The sequence below is a fragment of the Heptranchias perlo genome, chromosome 21, assembly GCF_035084215.1.
Source record: "Heptranchias perlo isolate sHepPer1 chromosome 21, sHepPer1.hap1, whole genome shotgun sequence".
NCBI lineage: Eukaryota > Metazoa > Chordata > Chondrichthyes > Hexanchiformes > Hexanchidae > Heptranchias > Heptranchias perlo.
In genome coordinates, this window is record NC_090345.1 from 37,545,673 (window position 1) to 37,569,490 (window position 23,818).

Genomic DNA, 23,818 nt, shown 5'->3' on the forward strand with positions numbered 1-23,818 from the left:
CCCTTTAAGGACCACCGGTTAGGCCGCTCGATGCCAAGTACCAAAAGGCAGAAGAAGCTCCACCTATTAATACTTCAAATTGCATCATGGTCCTATTGACGTCCTAGGACCCCAATTTGGAAAAGCTAATGAACCTCCCTCCTGTTTCCGGTGGGAAAGTGGGTTGTCTAATTCATAGCTCCAACCAAAATGCCATTGACCTGGATGTTGGTGGAATGGGCTGGTAAGTCACACCACCACCCTACTCCCACCTGAGGGGAGGGACGGAATTTGGCCCACGGTAACTCTAGAACCAATCCAGCTCAGGCAACCTCTTTGATGCGTGTAGGATGCCTGACAAATAAAACAATTTCTTAGATTTTCTGTTTAAGAGTCCAAGATACAGCAACAACAGTTTACAGACTTAAAGAGAATTCTTTCCCTGAGGTATTTCTGTTTCAAAGAACGTGCCCCTCTTACAGTACCAGTTCTGGCCTCTCTGCCAGCTTCAGAGCCTCGTGCATTCCTGCAGCAGAGAGTTTACGGTTAATATTCCTGTACCTGCATTTCAACAGATTGTAATAGGTTGTCCGCAGATCTCTGTTGAAGAATGCGTAAATAAATGGGTTTAGCAGAGAATTTGCGTAACCAAACCACAAGATTGTTCTTTCCAACCAAAAGGGTATACAGCTGCACTCAGTGCCACAGATAAAAGGTCGTGCGGTAGAAAGTATGAAAAATGGCAACCAGCACAAAGTGAATCCCCCAACTACAATGCCAAGGGTGGTTGCAGCTTTCTGCTCCCTTTTGAAGATTGACATGTTCTTCCTATCATTTTTCAAAAGTCGGGCAAAGTTGGTGCATTCCTCCGACTCTTTGCGTGGCTTCACCCCTCTTTCCACGGCTTCACCCGTGCGCTTGTCACCTGGCCGAGGGAATCCAGCAAACGTATGTTTGGCGGCGCTCTTCTTGGCAGCCTTGAAAATCTGTTGGTACATTAGAAGCATGACTGACATCGGGATATAGAATGCCACTGCAGTAGAATAAATGGTGTAACCAAAGTCTTGGCTGATCAGGCAGACCTTGTCATTGTTGATATTCTTGGCCCAGCCAAACAGAGGTGGTAGTGTAATGGATGCAGCCAAAAGCCACACGCAAATGATAATTTTGGCCATGCCTTTCCCATTCTGTCTGACTGGATATGTCAATGGTCTTGTTATTCCTAAATACCTGCAACAACAAAGAAGTGGTAATTGGTGATCTCCATATTCAATGTGAACACTTTATTCCAATGAAAGTTATAAAAATACTAGTCTATCTAATAAAACCAGTGCCACATAAGAGAAATCTCTACAGTCTACATTTACTCCCATGTACACAGATGAGTCCAGTACCTGGCAAGAGCCAGTCTTTATCTCTTTATAATAACCCAATAAATAAATCAGGCTTATACAGAGAATGTAATTAGGTTGTATTTGAAAATATATTTTAAATTTACAGTGCTGAAGGCTATGCATTGAATCATCAACCAGAAAAAAAGCGTGGTTCAGAAAGGTAACGGATGAGTTTAATCAGATGAGCTTAAAAGCAACCAATCTGCCAAATATTACAGACTGAAGAGTTATTAATGTGAGTGCCAAGTGACTTTTAGAAGACTAATTTAACAAAGGAAGAATGATTGTGATTAAACATTAGAGGTCATCTAGCAGATGAAGAGGTATTAAAGGGCCATCACCTTCACATTTTTTCTCTTTGGCTTTTAATCAAACACTTCATTTCTAGAAATGTTATTATTGCAATCTCAGACATAAAATCATCAGTGGATATATCCAACAAGTCTTCATTACAAGTACACGTTGATCTAAATTGAGTTAAGGTTTGTTTCGCATCGGTATTACATAGAATTACAGCACATGTACAGAACAGAAACAGGCCATTCGGCCCAACAGATCCATGCCGTGTTTATGCTCCACACAAGCTTCCTCCCTACTTCAACTAACCCTATCAGCATATCCTTCTATTCCTTTCTCCCTCATGTGTTTATCTAGCTTCCCCTTAAATGCATCTATGCCAGTCTGGTGGTGAGTTCCACATTCTAACCATTCTCTGGGTAAAGAAGTTTCTCCTGAATTCCCTATTAGGTTTATTTATGACTATCTTATTTTTATGGCCCCTGGTTCTAGTCTGCCCCACAAGTGGAAACATCTTCTCCACGTCTACCCTATCAAACCCTTTATTAAGCTTAAAGTCCTCTATGAGGTCACCCCTCAGTCTTCTCTTTTCTATGGTAAAGAGCCCCAGCCTGCTCAATCTTTCCTCATTGGTATAACCTTTCAGTTCTGGTATCATCCTAGTATATCTTTTTTGCACCTTCTCCAGTGCCTCTATATCCTTTTTATAATATGGAGACCAGAACTGTTCACAGTACTCCAAGTGTGGTCTAACCAGGGTTGTATACAAGTTTAACATAACTTCTCTGCTTTTCAATTCTATCCCTCTAGAAATGAACCCCAGTGCTTGGTTTGCTTTTTTATGGCCTTATTATAGGAACACAGGAACAGAAGTAGGCCATTTAGCCCCTCGAGCCTGTTCCGCCATTCAATGAGATCATGGCTGATCTGTGACCTAACTCCGTATACCCACCTTATCCCCATATCCCTTAATACCTTTGGTTAACAAAAATCTATCAATCTCAGATTTTAAATTAACAATTGAGCTAGCATCAACTGCCATTTGCGGAAGAGTTCCAAACTTCTACCACCCTTTGTGTGTAGAAGTGTTTCCTAACTTCACTCCTGAAAGTCCTGGCTCTAATTTTTCGGCTATGTCCTCTAGTCCTAGACTCCCCAACTAGCGGAAATAGTTTCTCTCTATCAACTCTATCAGCTCCCCTTAATATCTTAAAAACTTTGATCAAATCGCCCGTTAACCTTCTAAATTCCAGGGAATACAACCCTAGTTTGTGTAATCTCTCCTCATAATTTAACCCCGAGCTCCCCCCTTCTTCCTTCCCTATCCTTTTTGATTATGTTATAGCCTGGAATATTTAGTTGCCACTCCTGTTCTTTATGTAGCCATATTCCTACTATATATGGTTCCTCACTATGAATTATTGCCTCCAGTTCCCCCGTTTTATTTTGGACGCTGTGTATATTGCTGTACAGGCAGTTTAATTCATCTTTAATAACTGTTCCTTTTACTTTGTTTTTCACAATCCTTTAATACTTCTGTTTTATAACTGTATTTGTTCCTTGACCATTTAGGTTATCTTTATTCCTTACTCTGGTCTGACCTTTACACTCACGCCCTGTTTCTTTTATCTTTAAGCTTTTGTTATTGCTATCTGATCCCTCCCCCCATTTTGCTGGTTTAAAGCCCACACTCACCAAATTCCTGGTTGAAAGTCCTCAGTCTGTTAGCCATTCAATCCATTAGAGGTCAGAGGTTCACTGTCTGCCTTTACCAACCTCTGTGCTCAAGCTTGCTGAGAGGAAATTAATCCAAGTAATTGGTTACTATGACAAATCTGGGTTGTTGCTAGTGACAGATTAAAGTTCAGAAGCAGAAAATGCTCTGTGATAAATAAACATTTGAAAGACAAGTTGCATATTGCTTTCAAGATTACAGAAGCCATTATAATTGCTTCATTACTCTATGTGTAACATGTATGGGCATCTTCAGATTCCAGCTGGCAACTCTGTAGTTATACCAACAGACTGGAAATCTGCACTGCTGGGTGGAATTGTGTTTCCTGAAGGATAATACGTACATAAAAAACACTTTGTTGTATTGTAACAGTCTTGTATGTGGGACACAGAAGTTATATGAGCAGAAAGTAGAGATTTGGAATATCGTTCACTGGTGAGGTCTGTAATTAGGTTTTGTGATTGTTTTATATTGAATGGGATGCTGCCATTACTAAGCCTTTGAAAATACCAGAGCAACCTGTGACATGCAATAGGTCAGTACAGACAAAAGGTGAGTTTAAACCAGATCTACATGAAACAAGAACGTCAATAACAGCTCTGACTAAAACCTTGATTCTACTACAAAGTTTTTATGGGGAATTTGGGTATGGACTGTGTTCCAGGGCAAATTTTTGAAGTGTTTGCCCCCTCAGTACCAGCATTAGAACAATGGAAAGATTCACCCCTCCAGCTGGAGAATACTGCTATCTGAATCATTCTTGTCCATCCCTATTTGACCTGAGAAGGTGATGGTGAGCCGCCTTCTTGAACCACGGTAGTCCATGTGGTGATGGTGCTCCCATGATGCTGTTAGGTAGGGAGTTCCAGAATATTGACACAGTGACGATGAAGGAATGGCAATATATGTCCAGGTCAGGATGGTGTGTGATCTGGAGATGATCTGGGAGGTGACGGTGTTCCCAAGGCATTGTGGCCTTTGTCCTTCTCAGTGGTAGGGGGTCATGGGGGAAGGAGATTCTGTCAAAGCATCCTGTGGATAGTACGTACTACAGCTTTACCGGTGAGGGAGGGGGTGGGTGTTGAGTCCAGTAGCAGAAGCACTGATCAAGTGAACTGCATAGTGTATCCACATGCAGGCTTAAGACAAGGACCAGAATCTGACATAACTTGCCACCAGGCAATGGTGTAGTAACTTGATCCCACTACCCTTCCATCCCTCTCTGTACACGTCTGGCTCAATTGCAAGGCTTGCAGCTGTGTGAGAACTGAAGACTTGAACCCGAAAACATATGCCTTATTTATTATTGCTTGGGCAGTGGATCCACATTCTTGATAACTCCAAAAAATGTCCCATCTAAATTAAGAGCTGTTTCGTGGAATGGAACATACGGCAACTGCAAAAGGAAAGTATCAGGTCCCAATATGTAGGAGAAACCTAAACTGAGAATAAAAGAAGAAAACTACTGTACAAAGGCAAATCCAATACACGTGCCATCCACACACCATGCTTGCACGTGGACAGTACCAGTTTCCATTTATTAACTTTTGATTTTATTACCAAGATTTCTCCTGCAGTTCCCACACAGTAGTTGGGCTCTGTATTAGAAGATGAACTGCCCAGAGGAGTACACAACACATCAGAGGCTTAGGGAGGAAGCAACAGAATTTTGGGAGTCGCTACTCAAAAGATGGGAGAGCAGGAATTAGTAGATTGGAAGGGAAGAGACTGGAAAGGAGGGCAGGAATCACCAGATTGGGAGGGGCGAGGCGGGCTGGGAGGGCAGGTGTCAATAGATTGGGAGGGGCGAGGCGGGCTGGGAGGGCAGGTGTCAGTAGATTGGGAGGGGCGAGGCGGGCTGGGAGGGCAGGTGTCAGTAGATTGGGAGGGGCGAGGTGGGCTGGGAGGGCAGGTGTCGGTGGATTGGGAGGGGCGAGGCGGGCTGGGAGGGCAGGTGTCGGTGGATTGGGTGGGTCGAGGCGGGCTGGGAGGGCAGGTGTCGGTGGATGGGGAGGGGCGAGGCGGGCTGGGAGGGCAGGTGTCGGTGGATGGGGAGGGGCGAGGCGGGCTGGGAGGGCAGGTGTCGGTGGATTGGGAGGGGCGAGGCGGGCTGGGAGGGCAGGTGTCGGTGGATGGGGAGGGGCGAGGCGGGCTGGGAGGGCAGGTGTCGGTGGATGGGGAGGGGCGAGGCGGGCTGGGAGGGCAGGTGTCGGTGGATTGGGAGGGGCGAGGCGGGCTGGGAGGGCAGGTGTCGGTGGATGGGGAGGGGCGAGGCGGGCTGGGAGGGCAGGTGTCGGTGGATGGGGAGGGGCGAGGCGGGCTGGGAGGGCAGGTGTCGGTGGATGGGGAGGGGCGAGGCGGGCTGGGAGGGCAGGTGTCGGTGGATTGGGAGGGGCGAGGCGGGCTGGGAGGGCAGGTGTCGGTGGATGGGGAGGGGCGAGGCGGGCTGGGAGGGCAGGTGTCGGTGGATTGGGAGGGGCGAGGCGGGCTGGGAGGGCAGGTGTCGGTGGATGGGGAGGGGCGAGGCGGGCTGGGAGGGCAGGTGTCGGTGGATTGGGAGGGGCGAGGCGGGCTGGGAGGGCAGGTGTCGGTGGATGGGGAGGGGCGAGGCGGGCTGGGAGGGCAGGTGTCGGTGGATGGGGAGGGGCGAGGCGGGCTGGGAGGGCAGGTGTCGGTGGATGGGGAGGCAGGATTCAGGTGGTAGCAAATGGGGAGTTGGAAATAGCACAGCAATAGATCTGAGCCAGGACTTAAGTGTCAGATTGAGAGTGAGGATTTTTAAGGACCGGAAAGCCATGCTGGAAATGTCCAGCCAAATCCACCACTGCTAATAGTTCCCAAATTAATTTCATATTGGAGCCATACAGCAAGCAGAGTGAGGCGACATTTATCCCATCAATCTGGGCTGCATTCAAATCCACGTACTACAGGTGAAAGAATTGTGTGCTAACCCATTGCGTACCCAGACACCTAGAAGCAATGTGTTTCAGCACTGGAGTTGGCTGTATCCAATGTAATATTTGTGAAGTATTTCCAAAATTTCTGTTAACAATAAAATGGGCATCATCTTACAAATTTCCTGGGAGAAGGCTGAGTTCCTGGAACTGCCTAAAAATCCTAATCCACAATCTGTACTGACAGTCGGCCATGTTGGCTGTCAGTGTAAGTTTGTACTGCAGCAATGCATCAGACCTTGTACCTGCTGCACCATAAGGTTTTACAATAGTCAGTGGTGGTTTTGTGCTGGGGGACTTTTTTAAATGAAAGGATCATCATCACCACTGAGAACTACTATTGGAACTATTCAGTGCAGTTTGCATTATAGGTAGAATCATAGACATTTACAGCACGCATGGAGGCCATTTGGCCCATTGAATCTGTGCTGGCTCTCTGACAGAGCTATTCACTTAAGCCCATTCCCCTGTACCCTTTTAATATTTTTTTTTCAAATATTTATCCACTTCCCTTTCAAAGGCTATTACGGATTCTGCTTCCACTGACTGAGGGTATTTTTCTCCATCCCCACTTGGATCATTCTCCTGTTATAGAACCATTTCCACTGAAATGAAAATCAGGCAGATTCTATAATGGGCGGACGATCCACTCCGTTAGATTACTGACCAAGCAGTGAAGGTGAAAAGTGCTGCCACTGCATCTGATAAGTTCTTCCATGTCCTAACAATCCTCTGCATAACAAATTCTGCTAATCTCCCCCTTTATTCTTTGGATGGTGATCTTAAATTTATGCCTTCTACTTACAGTCAGTGACCAATGGAAATAGTTTTTCTTGATTTACTTTATCTAAACCTCTCATAATTTTGAATACCTCTGTTAGATCTCCTCTTATCCTTCTTTATTCTAATGAAAAAAGCCCCAGTTTCTCTAGTCTCTCATTAACAAAAGTCTTGCACCTCTGGCATCATCTTAGTGAATCTCTTCTGTACTCTCTCCATGGCCTTGATATCCTTCCTAAAGTAAGGCATCCAAAACATGACACAATATTCTAACTGTAGCGTAACCAATGATTTGTATAGGTTCAGCATTACCTCTTTGCTTTCATACACTATACCAATATTTATAAAATCCATAAGACCGTAAGAGATAGGAGCAGGAGTAGGCCATTCGGCCCCTCGAGCCTGCTCCGCCATTTAATAAGATCATGGCTGATCTGATTTTTACCTCAACTCCACTTTCTCGCCCTTTCCCCATATCCTATGACTCCCTTGCTGATCAAAAATTTGTCTAACTCAGCCTTGAATGTATTCAATGACTCAGCCTCCACAGCTTTTTGGGGTAAAGAATTCCAAAGATTCACGACCTTCTGGGAGTAGAAATTCCTCCTCACTTCCATCTTAAACGGGCAACCCCTTATTCTGAGACTATGCCCCCAAGTTTTAGATTCCCCCATGAGGGGTAACATCCTCTCAGCATCTACCCTATCGAGTCCCCTCAGAATCTTGTATGTTTCAATAAGATCTCCTCTCATTCTTCTAAACTCCAATGAGTATAGACCCAACCTGTTCAATCTTTCCTCATAAGACAACCCTTCCATACCCAGAATCAACCTAGTGAACCTTCTCTGAACTGCCTCCAATGCAAGTATGTCCTTCCTTAAATAAGGGCACCAGGACTGTACTCAGTACTCCAGGTGTGGTCTCACCAACACCCTGTACAGTTGTAGCATGACTTCCCCAGAAATAAAGGCCAATATTCCATTTGCCTTCCGGATTACCTGCTGCACCTTTATGTTAACTTTTTGTATTTCATGTACGACGACACCCAGATCCCTCCGTACCGCAGCATTTTGTAGTATTTCTCCATTCACATAATATTTTGCTTTTTTATTTTTCCTCCCAAAGTGGATGACTTCACATTTTCCCACATTATATTCCATCTGCCAAATTTTTGCCCACTTTCTTAACCTGTCAATATCCCTTTGCAGACACTGTGGGCTCGATTTTACCGGCGGGTTTCGAGTGTGTTTCCAGCAGGGGGGCCCCGAAAATCCCGATATCCAGGCACGTGACCGGAACACGCCACGATCCCGCCCACTTCCGGGTTCCCCGATGACATGCGGGGGTGCGTTCGTGGCCCCCGCTGGTGGGAATCCTGCAGGCAATTAAAGCCAGCGGGATGCCACTTGAGTGTATTTATTTTGCTTGTTCAGGATATTAACTGACCTGATTAAGGGACTGTGTGTGATTTTGGAGAAACATGGGACTGTTTCACACACTGGGGGAAACAGTCCTAGTTGAATTGGACGTGTTGCAGCCGTCAGCCTGTGGCAGCTGCAAAGGTCCATTTGACAGGTGGGGGGGGAGACCCTCACCCATTGCAGAAGGCTGCTCTGTCACTTGGGACAAAGTGTGGCCTCCACCACCCCCCTCCTGACGGTCAAAGTCACCAACCTGCACACTCACCCCGGGGTCCAGAGACATGTGCCTACCTTGCGGACCCCCTCAGATGTACATATTGTGGATGGGGGCCGTCGTAGCTGCAGTCATGACCCCCTCGGAGGGCGAACAGCATCACCAGCCTCGCCGTCCACCTCTGACACGTGGAGCTCCACAACAGAGTGCTGTGACACATCCACCTGTACAGCAGGAGGGAGGGCTACCGCAGAGAGAGACGCGTCGCAGAGGGCACTACCCTCGCCACAGGGTCCACAGACCGAGGCGCAGTTCCCCGGACCTCTCCGAGCAGCAGTGCACACAGAGGCGCAGATTCACTCAACATGTAGTCGTGGACATCTGCAGCCTCTTTCATGCCGAGCTGCTCCTGGCTGGTCCCAGCACCATCTGCTTACCTGTCGCTGCCAAAGTCACCACTGCCCTCCACAACTTCTCCTCCGCATCCTTCCAGGGTGCAGCCGGGTACACCGCCGATGTTTCTCAGTCGTCTGCGCGGAAGAGCCCTGCAAATACACCTGCACCTACTCTGCAGTAACACAATGGGTGGCATCAGTGGTGGGTCCTCATAGTGATACCCAGGAGCGGGCATTATTGCACAAAACAGACAGGATTCGCGGAGACATGGCAGTGGTGGTGCCAATATAATGTGTGATGTGAGTTATTCTGAAATTCAATATAGGTAACACCCATGACAAACCCTCAGACACCCTTGTGCATCCCGTTCATGCTCACGACACGTTTGCCTTACGCTGCCTACTGCACATATGTGATGCATGCCCTGTGGCTGCAGCACAGGTGGTGGCAGGTTGAGTGAGGCTGGCCGTGAGAGAGATCCACGAGAGGGTGAGTATGGGATAGAGCCATGAGATTGTATGAGGATTGGGTTGCGTGTTAGTGGCGGGGTGAGTACTCGCGAGGTGAGTAGGTGCAGGTAAGATGAGGATGGGGTTTGAGTGGGTATGAGGGGTGATGTAACAGAGTGGTGTTGGCGGTGCCGAAGGAGATATGGGGTGGGGGCAGTGTTGTGGCAGACGGAGTGTAGGGGAAAGACTACGTGTTCTCACTGTGGCTGACCTACTGCGGTCATTGGAGCGCCTCCTGCACTGTATGCATGCGAGCGATATGTTGGTGGTGCAGGTGACCTCCTCTGCCACCTCGAGCCAGGCCTTCTTGGTGGCAGAGGCAGGCCGCTTCCTCTCGCCCGCCGGGTGGAAGAGCTCTGTCCTCCCCCTCCTCCTCACCCCATCTGATGATACCTGGGGTGAGGCATCATTAAACTGGGAGCAGCCTTCCCCCTGGGCTGCTCCATGCTGTAATGTGTTCTATTGGTTGCAGCATCTGTCAGTGGAGGACTGCCCCTTTAACTAGAGAGCCTCCAGCTGACAGATCGTACTGCGCATGCGCAGCCCGCCCGACGCGCAGACCAGCAGCGCTGAGCCCGGAGGAGCAGGTCAGTGGATCCAATTGGTGTGTTGCCTGCTATAATCGCGCGGGCAACCCACGAATTTCACCGAGCGTGTTGACCACGCTCCCGAAACCCAACCCGCCGGAAACCCGCAGGCCTGGTAAAATCGGGCCCTGTGTGTCCTCATCGCAACTTGCTTTTCCACCTATCTTTGTATCATCAGCAAATTTGGCCACAAGACACTCTGTTCCTTCATCCAAGTCATTGATATATATTGTAAATAGTTAAGGCCCCAGCACTGATCCCTGCGGCACCCTACTAGTTACAGATTGCCATTTTGAAAATGACCCTTTTATCCCGACCCTTTGTTTTCTGTTAGCCAATCCTCTATCCATGCCAGTATATTACCCCCAACACCATGAGCTCTTATCTTGTGCAGTCATCTTTTATGTGGCACCTTATCGAATGCCTTTTGGAAATCCAAATATACTGCATCCATTGGTTCCCCTTTGTCCACCCTGCCCGTTACTTCCTCAAAGAACTCTAATAAATTTGTCAGACCTGATTTTCCCTTCATAAAACCATGTTGACTCTCCTTGATTGTATTATGAGACTCCAAATGTCCTGCTACTACTTCCTTAATAATGGATTCTAGCATTTTCCCAATGACAGATGTTAGGCTAACTGGTCTATAGTTATCTGCTTTCTGTCTCACTCCCTTCTTGAATAGGGGTGTTGCGTTTGCGGTTTTCCAATCCGCTGGGACCTTTCCAGAATCTAGTGAATTCTGGAAGATTACAACCAATGCATCCACTATCTCTGTAGCCACTTCCTTTAGGATCCTCGGATGCAAGCCATCAGGTCCAGGGGACTTGTCAGCCTTTAGACCCATTAGTTTACCTAGTACTTTTTCTCTAGTGATAGTGATTGTTTTTAGTTCCTCCCTCCCCTTTGCCCCTTGATTGTCTACTATTATTGGTATGCTATTAGTGTCTTCTACTGTGAAGACAGATACAAAATATCTGTTCAATTCCTCTGCCATTTCCTTGTTTTCCATTATTATTTCCCCAGTCTCATCCTCTAAGGGACCAATGTTTACTTTAGCTACCCTCTTCCTTTTTATATACTTGTAGAAGCTTTTACTGTCAGTTTTTATATTTCTTGCTAGTTTACTCTCATAATTTATTTTCTCCCTCTTTATTATTCTTTTAGTCATCCTTTGCTGGTTTTTAAAGTTTTCCCAATCTTCGGGCTTACCAGTAATCTTTGCCATGTTGTATGCTTTTTCCTTTAACCTGATACCACCCTTGACTTCCTTAGTTAGCCATGGTTGGTTCACCCTTTTTGTGGAGTCTTTCCTCCTCACAGGGATATATTTTTGTTGCGAGTCATAACATAACTTTTTAAATGTTTGCCACTGCTTATCCACCATCATACCATCTAATCTGTTTACCCAGTCCACTTTAGCCAATTCCGCCCTCATTCCTTTATAATTGCCCTTATTTAAGTTTAATACAGTAGTTTCAGACCCAAGATCCTCGCTCTCAAACTGGATGTGAAATTCCATCATGTTATGATCACTGCTTCCCAAGGGAACCTTTACTTTGAGACCATTAATTAATCCTGTTTCATTACCCATTACCAGATCCAAAATGGCCTGTTCCCTGGTTGGTTCCCTGACATACTGGTCTAAAAAACAGTCCCTAATACACTCAATGAACTCCTCCTCAGGGCTTTTTTTGGCAATTTGATTTGTCCAATCTATGTGAAAGTTAAAATCGCCCATGATTATTGCATTATCTTTTTTACTAGTCCCCCTTATTTCCTGATTTATATTTTGCCCTACAGTGTAGCTACTGTTAGGGGGCCTATATACTACTCCCACCAGTGATTTCTTTCCCTTGTTATTTCTTACCTCCACCAAAATTGATTCAACATCTTGATCTTCTGAGCCAAGATCATTTCTCACTATTATACCAATTTCATCCTTTATTAACAGAGCTACCCCACCACCTTTACCTTTTTTCCTATCCTTCCGAAATGTTAAATAACACTGAATATTTAGCTCCCAACCTTGGTCACCTTGCAACCACATCTCTGTAATGGCCACAAGATCATACCCATTTGTTTCTATTTGTGCCGTCAATTCATCTATCTTATTACAAATGCTGCGCACATTCAGATAAAGAACCTTTAATTTTTACCATTCTTTCCTACCCCGGCCCCATTTGCTAGTGCACTCTTATGTTTGTACGCTCTGTCCCTTCCTGACACACTCTGTTTATCATTACCCCCATCACTTTCCTGTACTACTTCCTTGTCTTTTCGCTTTATCAATCTAAACTTTGCCCCACCTGAGCCCTCCCCCCCTTTATTTAGTTTAAAGCCTTCTCTACCACCCTAGTTGTTTGGTTTGCCAGAACACTGGTCCCAGCATGGTTCAGGTGAAGCCCGTCCCAACGGTAGAGCTCCCTCTTTCCCCAGTACTGGTGCCAGTGCCCCATGAATCGAAACCCACTTCTCCCACACCAATCTTTGAGCCACGCATTCATCTCTCTGATCTGTTTTACCCTGTGCCAATTTGCTCGTGGCTCAGGTAGTAATCCGGAGATTATCACCTTTGTGGTTCTGCTTTTTAATTTAGTCCCTAGCTGCTCAAACTCCCTCAGCAGAACCTCTTTCTTAGTCCTACCTATGTCGTTGGTACCTACGTGGACTATGACAACTGGATCCTCTCCCTCCCACTCCAAGTTTCTCTCCAGCCCTGAGGAGGTGTCCTTAACCCTGGCACCAGGTAGGCAACACAACCTTCGGCAATCTCGCTCTTGGCTGCAGAGAACAGTGTCCATCCCTCTAACTATACTGTTGCCTACTAAAACTAGATTCCTTTTTACTCCCCCCACTTGAATGACCCCCTGAACCATGGTGCCGTGGCCAGTTTGCTCATCCTCCCTGCAGTCCATGCACTCGTCCACAAGGGCTGCAAGAACCTCATATCTACTGGACAAGTGCAGAGGCTGAGGCTCCTGCAATGCTACCTCCTGGATCCCCGTACCTGCCTCACTCGCAGATCTAGGATCCCATATGCATTTTTAAAACAGCTTGATCAACTTGTCAATCTACTTTTAGAGATTTCTGTATCTGAAGCCCGGGCCTCGATTTTACCCCTCCCCCAACAGGCAAGAACTTAAGATCCCTCCTCCAACTTGCCCCGTTCCAGACCGCTGTAATACTAATGGCGGTGATTCAGGCCCTCGACGACGTTCCCACTAAAGCCAAACAGGGGCCTACTTAAGATTCAAATGTCACGGCCCAATGATGTCATCGTTGCCATGAAGTAAATTTAAGGTCCACGCGGGGAGTCCCACTCTGTCTGCTGCCCAGCAGCAGCTACGAGGCAGCAGGAGTCGACTGGCCAGAAGAGGTAAGTTTTAAAAATTTGCCTTTCTTTGAGCTCCTGTGGGCCAGGAGAAGCAAGAGTGCCGCCCCCAGGCCCCTCAAGGAGCCCCTCCCCAACACTGGCATCCCCCCGATCTTTGGGGAATTCCCAGCACCAGCCTGCCGTGATTGATCGCTGAAAAGAAACCAGGCTGCCCCCTCCCACCGCGATTCGAGGGAATCCCCTCCAACAGACTGTTCCCACCAGTCCCTGGCAGCGACCAGATTTACACTCCTGCCCACCAGCCAGTTAGTCAATCTGGTCGGGTGTCGTGCGGGACTCTGCAGAGTTTTATTTAAATTAACATCGGCAGGGCCTCCACGCCCCCAGCCTTGCCGGGTTCTTTGCCCGCTACCTACCTCTCCTGCATCCTCCCTGCCTCCTCGTTAATATTGAGGCCTCTGTCTCTCTTCCCCTTTACTTCTTTTAAAGTTTTACTATTTAATGTGCATCACCTTTTCTTGGTCTCCCTCCCAAAATGTAAACAATTTTACAACACCAAGTTATAGTCCAGCAATTTTATTTTAAATTCACAAGCTTTCGGAGGCTTCCCCCTTCCTCAGGTGAACGATGTGAAAGGGGGAAGGGGGAAGCCTCCGAAAGCTTGTGAATTTAAAATAAAATTGCTGGACTATAACTTGGTGTTGTAAAATTGTTTACAATTGTCAACCCCAGTCCATCACCGGCATCTCCACATCATGACTCCCAAAATGTATCAGTGATGTGATTTACATTAATTGCATCATCTGGGACCTAATAATGTCACTCATATGAGTGTATATGGGCTCCTGAAATGTTTTCTTTAATATTCCACAAAAACTAAAGCACCTCTACAAAAAATCAAATTGCAAAAAATGCAAAGTTTCCCAGTGGCCAATATAACAGTGGAAATTATTCTGTATTTAAAAAAACTGCAGCCTTCCGACCTTAACATTGAGCTTAACAACATTAGATCTTAACCACCACTCCCGTTTTCTCTCGGACAGCAGCTACTAGTAATAGAGGATGGCTGTACCAGAGCCACTGGGAGTAGAGAAGGTGTGGACTAATGCTTAGGGTAGGGATCACCTATCGGTACATGGCAGGGTGGTCTGCACCACTAGGGTCTACCTGCCTTCCACCACATTCCCAGGCCATGGCAACACTCCGCTTTGCCAGATTTTCCATGCTTCCCTACCCCTCTGCTTTCTGTTGTAGCCATTTACACCTCCTCCAGACCCATCTTTTGTTTCTAGACTTGTCTCATTATCACCCAATTCTGCCTTGTAGCATCAGCCCATTTGTTATTTCAACATTCCTGCCCTCCACCCTATCAGAGACCTCTCCCTTTTGTTCTTTTCCTGCTCCCTCTTCATTGGCTCTGTACTTGCTTAAAAGCTGTTCGTCTCTAACATCTTCCAGTTCTGATGAGAGGTCATCGGCCTGAAACGTTAACTCTGTTTCTCTCGCCACGGATGCTGCCTGATTTGCTGAGTGTTTCTGGCATTTTCTGTGTTTATTTCAGATTTCCAGCATTCACAGTATTTTGCTTTTGATTGATAGTTATTCTTTCTGCAATTACAACCTGATACTTCGTGCAGTTGCTGGCTTTGTGTATATTGGGATTGTTTTATGGGTGTAATGAAGTTTTAATTGCTAGTATTGTTTACTTAAAAGATCAAAGTAGTTCTTTTCTTGATTTAATTCACAGCTTTGTACCTTTGTACAACAAATGATGTATTCAGTGTAGATTTTCTAAGTAACTCAATCACATTAAATTCTAGCCATGATGTGGAGATGCCGGTGATGGACTGGGGTTGACAAATGTAAACAATCTTACAACACCAGGTTATAGTCCAACAATTTTATTTGAAAATCACAAGTCGGGGAACACTTCAGCAGTCAAGGACATTCAGCCACCAATCTTCGGGTAAGCGTACTCCAAGGCAGCCTTCGAGACACACAACAACGCAAAATCGTCGAGCAGAAATTGATAGCCAAGTTCCACACCCATGAGGACGGCCTCAACCGGGATCTTGGGTTCATGTCACGCTACACGTAACCCCACCAGCGAATAAAAGTTATCTGTTTTTAATACAACAGGTCATTTTCTGTCTTTCTCTTCCTTTCGGATGTTTCTCCCTCTCTCTCTCTGTTTTGTGTTCTGGCCGTTTGTATATTCGGTGGTCCTGTAGGTAACACCTCTCTGTCTGAACACTTTGATTGCCTTGACAACAGGCAGTTGGAAAGATTATCTGTAATCACCAGGTATTGTTCTCTGAATAGAAATGCGAAACGTTCAAGGATTTCCTGACATTCACCTGATGAAGGAGGAAGCCTCCGAAAGCTTGTGATTTTCAAATAAAATTGTTGGACTATAACCTGGTGTTGTAAGATTGTTTACATTAAATGCTGTTATCTTTTGGGATTATTCAACATCTTTTCTTCTTTTGTCAATTGTGTATAAGTATGAAGAATGGTGGAATGTGTCTGAAAAACTATGCGTCAAAGAAACGAATAGAAGTGCAGGACTTGGGCATGTAACGGGGTAAATGCTAGAGATTGAAACAAGCCAAATGTACTTCTGAATCTGGCACCTGACCAACTGAGAGGCTTCATTTCAATCCCTGATTGAGAGTTACGAAACACAATACACTGACACAAAAGATTTCATGAGAAGACAAAACTAACTGAATTTACTGTGTCTGGGGCATTTTTACTACGTTAAAGGTGCTATATAAATGCAAGTTGTTGTGTCAGAAACCAGAATTTTATCAAATCTACAGAGACTCTTGTCAATCAGATGAATCTTTTTTACAGAAAGTTGTTGGCGCATCATAAATGTTCTCGTATATATTATATATATTTGCAGTTCTTAATATTTACTGAATTTTTTGTGCTTCATATTACTATTTAATTGCAAATAAATTTACTTGATGTTTTAGTCCATAAACCTCTGGTCTTTAGTCTATAAACCTTTTGGTAATATTCACTACTTGAAAAAGGGTTTGTCAGCACAGGATAAACGAAACTATGTAAATCACCTAAATTAATTGCTACAAGTAACGTGATTGTTGATCCTCAGAGTAAAGAAAAGGTGTAGCTTCTAGATCACAGGGAACAAGGTTTGCTTACAGGGAGTGCGGTTAGATCACTGAGAGGGAAGACAATTCTACAAAAACCCCAAACTGCCTAAAGGTTAAAGCACAACTCAACCACCCAAAATGAGTCAAGGCTCAGCTTAGGGATGTGCTCTCTTTTTAGCTTGTGTGTACGCATGTACTCGTGTCATGTGAGAGCAGTGAAATATATAACATGTCAAAAAATCTATGGCACAGTTAGAAATATATATGTTTTATAAATATTTGTTTTTGTGGATAAACCTCAGTTTGGATCAGGGTGATTCCAGGTCACTGAGCTGGAAGGCAGATCCAAACTAAACTGCACAGTTTTTAAAAGCACAAGTGAAAACTTGTCTAACTTCTTGGATATTAACGCAGGTTTTCTGTTAGTTTGGGATTGAACTCTGGAATGGAGACCCCCAGGGATACACCTATACCCTTTTCTAATGAAGGACTGGATACTTTACATACTGTGCTTCATGGAATTACTTCCATTAGGGAAACCCTTGAGGCTGCTGAAAGCTGACCCCTTTCCTAGAGGAATGCTTCCCAATCTAAAGTTATCAAGGGAGGTCCTTCTCTCTATCACTAAATGCTGAGTATAATGTTTATCTAGATATTATATAGAAATACATCAAAATATATCAGTCAGAAATTGTCACAGCACCAAAATGACACAAAAGTTAACATAACTTCCCATTGTTTCTGAAGCTGAGTAATTTAGTATTGTTAAATAAGTAATTTTTGTTTCACCCTTTGAGAATACTTAAATCCTTTTGCTTTATTGTATAAAGCATCAAAAATAAATCACCATGACAAAGTAACCAAATCAATGGCAACTGGAAAAGAAATAAATAGACATAAACATTTAGCATTATCTCAAACTTAGATACTGGCACTTACACGAAGAAAGAAACTTTTTGACATTGACCTGATGTTGACATGTCAGATTGAATTGATATGATTAATATAAAGACAGTCAGGAATAACAAGGAAGCTAAGAGTAATGAAACAAATGATTTAAGATTGCCAGGATAATTTATATATTCCTTATGAAACACAATATATTCATTACAGAACTATATTTATTAATAACAAAATATACAATATGGGATCTTCCACATTCTTCTATAACTTACTTTACTTTCTTACAGTTATATCTGCTTCCATAAATGTGGATTAAAGTTAAAGTGACAGCTCAAATTTTAAAGCTTTAATCTGTTACTTCTTTCTGATTTTTATTTTGCTGAAGTACAAAAACATTTCTCACACTGTTATGAAATTACATTCTAAACTATTCTCAAACTTGCCTCCTTTATCTTTAAGGACATTGTGTGTAATTATATATATATATATATGTATATGAGATAAAAGGCACTTAATTGCAGCAATTTCTTAAAAGTGAGAATGTATTTTCCACAGTAAATGTAAAGACAATAAAGGAATTTCCCCAAGTTTTTTGCAAGCACATCACATTTTAGCAGGAAACCTTTCTTCCCTTTTTTTTAGTTTGCAACAATCTTTCTCGGTCCACTTTCTCTCCTTCCCTGCCCTCCTCTCCTAAACCTTTTTATAGCTCCAAGGATATCCAGTGGTCCCCTGATACCCTACCTGATATCTTGCTGTAATATTGTTCCAAGGATGCTGCTGGTCCTCTGATACCTCACTTAATGTCTTGCTGGAGTATAGTTTCAAGGATATCCGGTAGTCCTCTGATACTTCACCTAATATCTTGCTAGAATATGGTTCCAATGATGCTGGTGATTTCCTGATACCATGGCTGGTACGTTGCTGGAATATGGCTCCAAGGATGCCGATGGTCCTCTGATAATTTGTCAGGTGCCTATTATTTGTGTGAACCTTGACAATTTTTTATTACCCTGTAGCCAGACTTTTTGTACCCTTATAGCCAAGCTTTAAAGAGCAAAGGTATAACCCTGCTGTTTAGTATTGTTTATGTGTATACTTGTTTCTTTACCTGTGAGTTACTACTGTTTTATAGGACAGGTCTGATTTGATGATAAAAGGACTTTCAAATCACCAAAAACTCATTGGTGAAGTCTCCACGTGGCAGTGCTTGTAATGTTAGCTACCTAAGTAGGCTGAGGAGAGTGTATTAACTCTTTAACTGTGTTTATGTATGCGTGCTATATTTGTAGACATCATTGTTATCATATAGATTCTTTATTAAGTATTTCACTCAGCAAAATATATGTTCTTGTTGAATTTCTGCAATTGTTTTCCCCTAATCATTCTCTGCACAGATTATTTAAATTCCATAACATTCAGCCCTAGTACTCAGGGACTGATTATTTTTTATTTAAACTACAAATAAACAGCATGCCAATGCATGAGAGTAGTTTACCGCAGTGTTAAGGACAAACTGAGAAGGGGAGACAACACCTTTAGTGGTGTGACATGACTAGTCAAGGGACATATGGGATGAGAGGGTTAACCTATGAGGAGAGATTGAGTAGAATGGGTCTATATTCTCTGGAGTTTAGAAAAATGAGAGGTGATCTCATTGAAATATATACAATTCTTAGAGGGCTTGACAGAGTAGATGCTGAGAGGCTGTTCCCCCTGGCTGGAAAGTCTAGCATTGGAGGTCATAGTCTCAAGATAAGGGGTCAGCCATTTAGGACTGAGATGATGAAAAATTTCTTCACTCAGTGGGTTGTGAATCTTTGGAATTCTTTACCCCAGAGGGCTGTGGATGCTCAGTCATTGAATATGTTTAAGACTGAGATCGATGGATATTTGGACAATAAGGGAATCAAGGGATTTGGGGATAGGGCGGGAAAGTGGAGTTGAGGTCGAAGATCGGCCATGATCAGATTGAATGGCAGAGCAGGTTCGAGGGGCAGTATGGCCTACTCCTGCTCCAATTTCTCATGTTCCTATGTTCTTATATTTCCCCATTTCTGCTTACCCTATAATAAAACAATTGCTTCTCCAAAACAGGACCCTGGTGTATGGAATTGTTGAGTTATATGACAGGGAAAAAGATACAAGTTGCAGTAATACTAAGCCAATAGAATGGGTTTATTTAAAACTGTCCTCTTCTCATCTTGTCTGTCCATTTGTAAGTTATGCGGAGCAAAATTTACAAAACTATCCATGTAATGGAAACACATAATATGCACATCAGACTTGTTTTACCTTAAAGGAGGCGCCATGGGCATTCGTTACAAAAGGGCTTCCTGTGGACAATTAAAAAGGCTGAAGCCGCAATTTCTAATTAAGTTTAACGGTGTTGATTCTAAATCTAGTGGTTTGTTGTTCAGTATTGGCGGTTTTATGTCGGCCTTATAAAAACAATGCAATAGGATTTTTTAAAAAAATTAAAAGCAGGCACATGCTGTTTGAATGACTATATATAAAGATTACCTAAAGGGGAACTGGTTTATTCTCATGTTTTCATTCGTGTCCTGACTATATAAGGGCAATTTACCAGCAGATGGCAATTTCTTGCTAAAAATAGAATAGCTCGGGGATCCGAAAAATGTTGTTCTCACTCTATTTAAGCGATTCGTTTCTTAATACATGTTTGTAACATTAAATGTGGATTCTCTACACAATCTTATGGTTCGGGAAGGTTGTCTGTGCTGAGGCACTCCTGTAGTCCCACAAGATATCGCATCAACATCAACTGGTCGAAAGGGACATTTTCATTGTATAAGAGCGAGTAGTGACTTTGTTGCCCAGCCCCGCACACCCGTGTAACCAGAAATGCGGTTATCAGTGAGATCTCTGCTCGTTCTACAGCAGGAGATCGCTGCTGACAACAGGACTTCCTGCTTGATAGGAACATCCGTTCCTCTACAAGAGGACACATACCATCAACCACCGACACACCCTGCTTTCTGCAATTGCAGGTGGTGGAGAATGACTGTATGTTTCTAAAGACTTCATTCAACATGGAGATTTAAACAAAAACACTACAAAGGCACTGTACACCCACACATACCACTACACAGGATAATCTGTGACAGTGAAGATACAGCAAAGACTCTATATCGCAGACATGTCAGTACGGACAGATGATTCCCTCTTCTCATCTATCAACCGGGGATACCTTCAGCTATCTATACCTTCAACAGCCACTTAAATGAGAATTTGAAGTGGGATATTTGGCTGAGCTAAATACGAAAGTCCAGAATCATACTGATTCGTGTTGACCGAATTGTTTTCGTTGTGACATCTCTGCTTAGTGCATGTTTTGTCGAGATTGCACGTTTACTGTATTCACAGTTACTTTCTGTGGAGGAGTCACCTCAAACTACCTGAACTCAATGAAACAGTTCGGGAATTATTTCACTATAATTTTTAAAATGGATAAATTCACGCATACTCGTGTTTTTAATTCATATCTTACTTAATTCTGATAACTGAGCTAATTAATGTTTAGATTATTCATTTAACAGCAATCGATCTGTAATCTATTTATACACTTCCTTATATAACTGGACAACACGTCCAGTTCTTACACTTCCATTCATTCTATAGCAGATACACCAATGAATTAGAGACACCGATACTCTGGAGCAGGTTGTTGGAGAGCTCACCTGTCTATACTTATCACACACAGAGTCATGATCGAAGCGGTGCAGCACATCACATCCATCGCGATGAAGACATTGCAAAAGACTTGTCCAAATATCCACTGGCCGCCTATCAGGTCGGTAGCGATGACAAAGGGCATCACGGCCACGGCCACCGACAGGTCGGCCAGGGCGAGGGACATGATCAGGTAGTTGGAGGGCTGGCGTAGCTTTTTCACGAAACACACCGAGATCATAACCAGGCAGTTGCCGGAGATGGTGAGCAGGGTGATGACGGAAAGGATGGCCCCGATGACCACCTTCTCCGTGTCGCCATAGGGCAGAAACTGTTTCGCGCATTTGGTGTCATTGTGCTGCAAAGAGGCGGCAGGAGTTGGCCGAACGCTTGTGGTGGGATAGTGGACAATCTGAAGGAGCTGGGGGTCCAAAGAGCCAGCTATCATCACAGGGGTGTCGAGTTCTTGTAGGGTTCCCTCTATGGTGTGCCAGCGGATATTACTTATATAGCTGCCGTTAATGTCCATAATCAGGTCTGAGACTGCCCAGAGCATTTGGTCTGTGGAGAACCTTTGAAGTTCAAGATGTGTCCACCAGTTCACCCAGCGTGCACATTGAATCCAGACTGGGCACCAGTTGGCCGGTGCTCCCAGGACTCCAATCACTCGGCCAGGTTAGTTTTTGTTTGGAGTCATTGCTGTAGGAAATTAGGCGAGTTGAGAAGCCCTGACAAACAGACGGGGGTCACTAGGTCCCTCTACCTGGGACTCTCCATAGGGGAAATTCGCCCGGCACCGATCGGTCCTTGGGACTGTGCAAATTCTCTCCAAAGCTGAGCGGTCCGTGGCCGTTTGTGACAAAACGAAGCCCCCAGCCTCAGAACCGACGTGACGTGCAGTCTGAGATGGATCAACATATTCTCAGAACTGGGGGATAGACAGAAACAAAAGAAAGGCTTCCAGCTCACAGCCCACCAAATGTTCTTCTGTGTTCCATAAGGTAGTAAAGTTAGATTTAAAACTCACGGTTTATCTCTTCCTGCTAAACATTATTGGGAATTCCCTTTGTTGTATCACGTTTCACATGGTCCATCTTCAAATTTGACCCTTTCCATCATACTGAGCACAGCTCCCATTTTTCCCGAACCTCTTCCCCCTTTTTGTGACCCCCCTGCTGCAGTCTATTGGAGACAGTCCCCCACTAAATTTCTACAATGACTCAGTCCCATTTCTTTTGTTTTTTTTCTCGGTAAAAGTTTTTTTTTGCATCCAGTTTGTGAAAGCAGCTCTCAGCTCGTTCACACACTGAGGGATTTTTAAACGGGAGTGTGAAATATATACCATCAGCCTGACGTGGCAGGAAACGTTGTTGAGCAATAATCTAAATGTCGTTCGGTTATGTCTCTGGTTAATTAGCATATTGATTCAGCTGGGTAATAAAACTGAAGCTCACGCTGTATTTTCGTCGCTGCTCGTGACAAATTTGGGCTCAGAACAGTCCCCACAGACCAACTGGCAGCACACAGATAAAAATAGTTATTTTCAAAATGGTTTAGTGCATTATTTTTGAAGGGTAATTCCATTTGCATTGATTTATTTGATATGACCATTTGCCCTTTCCTTCTGAGACTGATTATTTTTGCCTGTGTAAATGCAAAGGCTCACACATTGTTTTATAGGAATGTATAGAAAGAAAGAACGAACTTGCCTTTCACAACCTCAGGACCATTCCAAAGTGCTTTACAGTCAATGGAGTACTTTTGAAGTGAAGTCACTGTTGCAATGTAGTAAATACGGCAGCCAATTTGCACACAGTAAGATCCCACAAATAACAAAGGGACAACGACCAGATAATCTCTTTTAGTGATGTTGGTTGAAGGATCTTCTTCGAAATAGTGCCATGAGATCTTTTACATCCATCTGAGAGGGCATAAGGGGCGGGGACTTAGTTTAACGACACATCTAAAAGACGGCACCTCCGACAGTGCAGCACTCTCTCAGTACTGCACTGGAAGTGTCAGCCTAGATTTTGTACTCGAGTCCCTGGAGTGGGACTTGAACCCACAACCTTCTGGCTCAGAGGCGAGAGTGTTACCACTGAGCCATGGTTGAGGCAGTCGACACAGAATAGGACCAGAAAAGGCCACTGTGGATCACTAGCCAGTCCCAAATTTAAAAAAGAATGGGGGGAAAATTGGATAAGGGTAATTTTTGGGCACAGGTAGTGTCATGCGTTATTACCCCTCGCCCAGTGACCCCTGCGCAGGCAGGACGCAAGTTTTGGCCAGCCGAAGGACGCACTTGCCATCATCGTTCCATTCCAGGCCTTGCAAGTGGAATCAACGCAATTTGCACTTTCCACCACCAGGAGGAGCCCAATCTCTTAAAGGGAGGATGGGGGAATTTCTTAGAAATCTCTTAAAGGTAGTTCGTTCTTCGCTGAAAATAACAGTCTGCTGTCTGAACAGAGATCAGACATCACACACGTAAAACACA

The 23,818-nt window shown here is 44.3% G+C and overlaps 1 protein-coding gene across 1 annotated transcript; it reads right to left on the bottom strand.

Moving 5' to 3' along the window:
* Positions 1-280: 280 nt before the first annotated feature.
* LOC137340334 (5-hydroxytryptamine receptor 7) lies at positions 281-22,430 on the bottom strand. Its single transcript, XM_068002761.1, has 2 exons — positions 21,330-22,430; positions 281-1,209 (listed from the first exon to the last, which is right to left on the bottom strand). The coding sequence occupies exons 1-2, from the start codon at positions 21,875-21,877 to the stop codon at positions 456-458; spliced, it is 1,302 nt and encodes a 433-aa protein (XP_067858862.1). The 5' UTR covers positions 21,878-22,430; the 3' UTR covers positions 281-455.
* Positions 22,431-23,818: the final 1,388 nt, after the last annotated feature.

Coding starts and splice junctions, on each gene's coding strand:
- LOC137340334 (XM_068002761.1), bottom strand. CDS start 21,877: ATGCTCTGGGCAGTCTCAGACCTGATTATGGACATTAACGGCAGCTAT. Junction 1,210..21,329: donor TGTGTGATAAGTATAGACAG/GTGAGCTCTCCA, acceptor TTGTTGTTGCAG/GTATTTAGGAATAACAAGAC.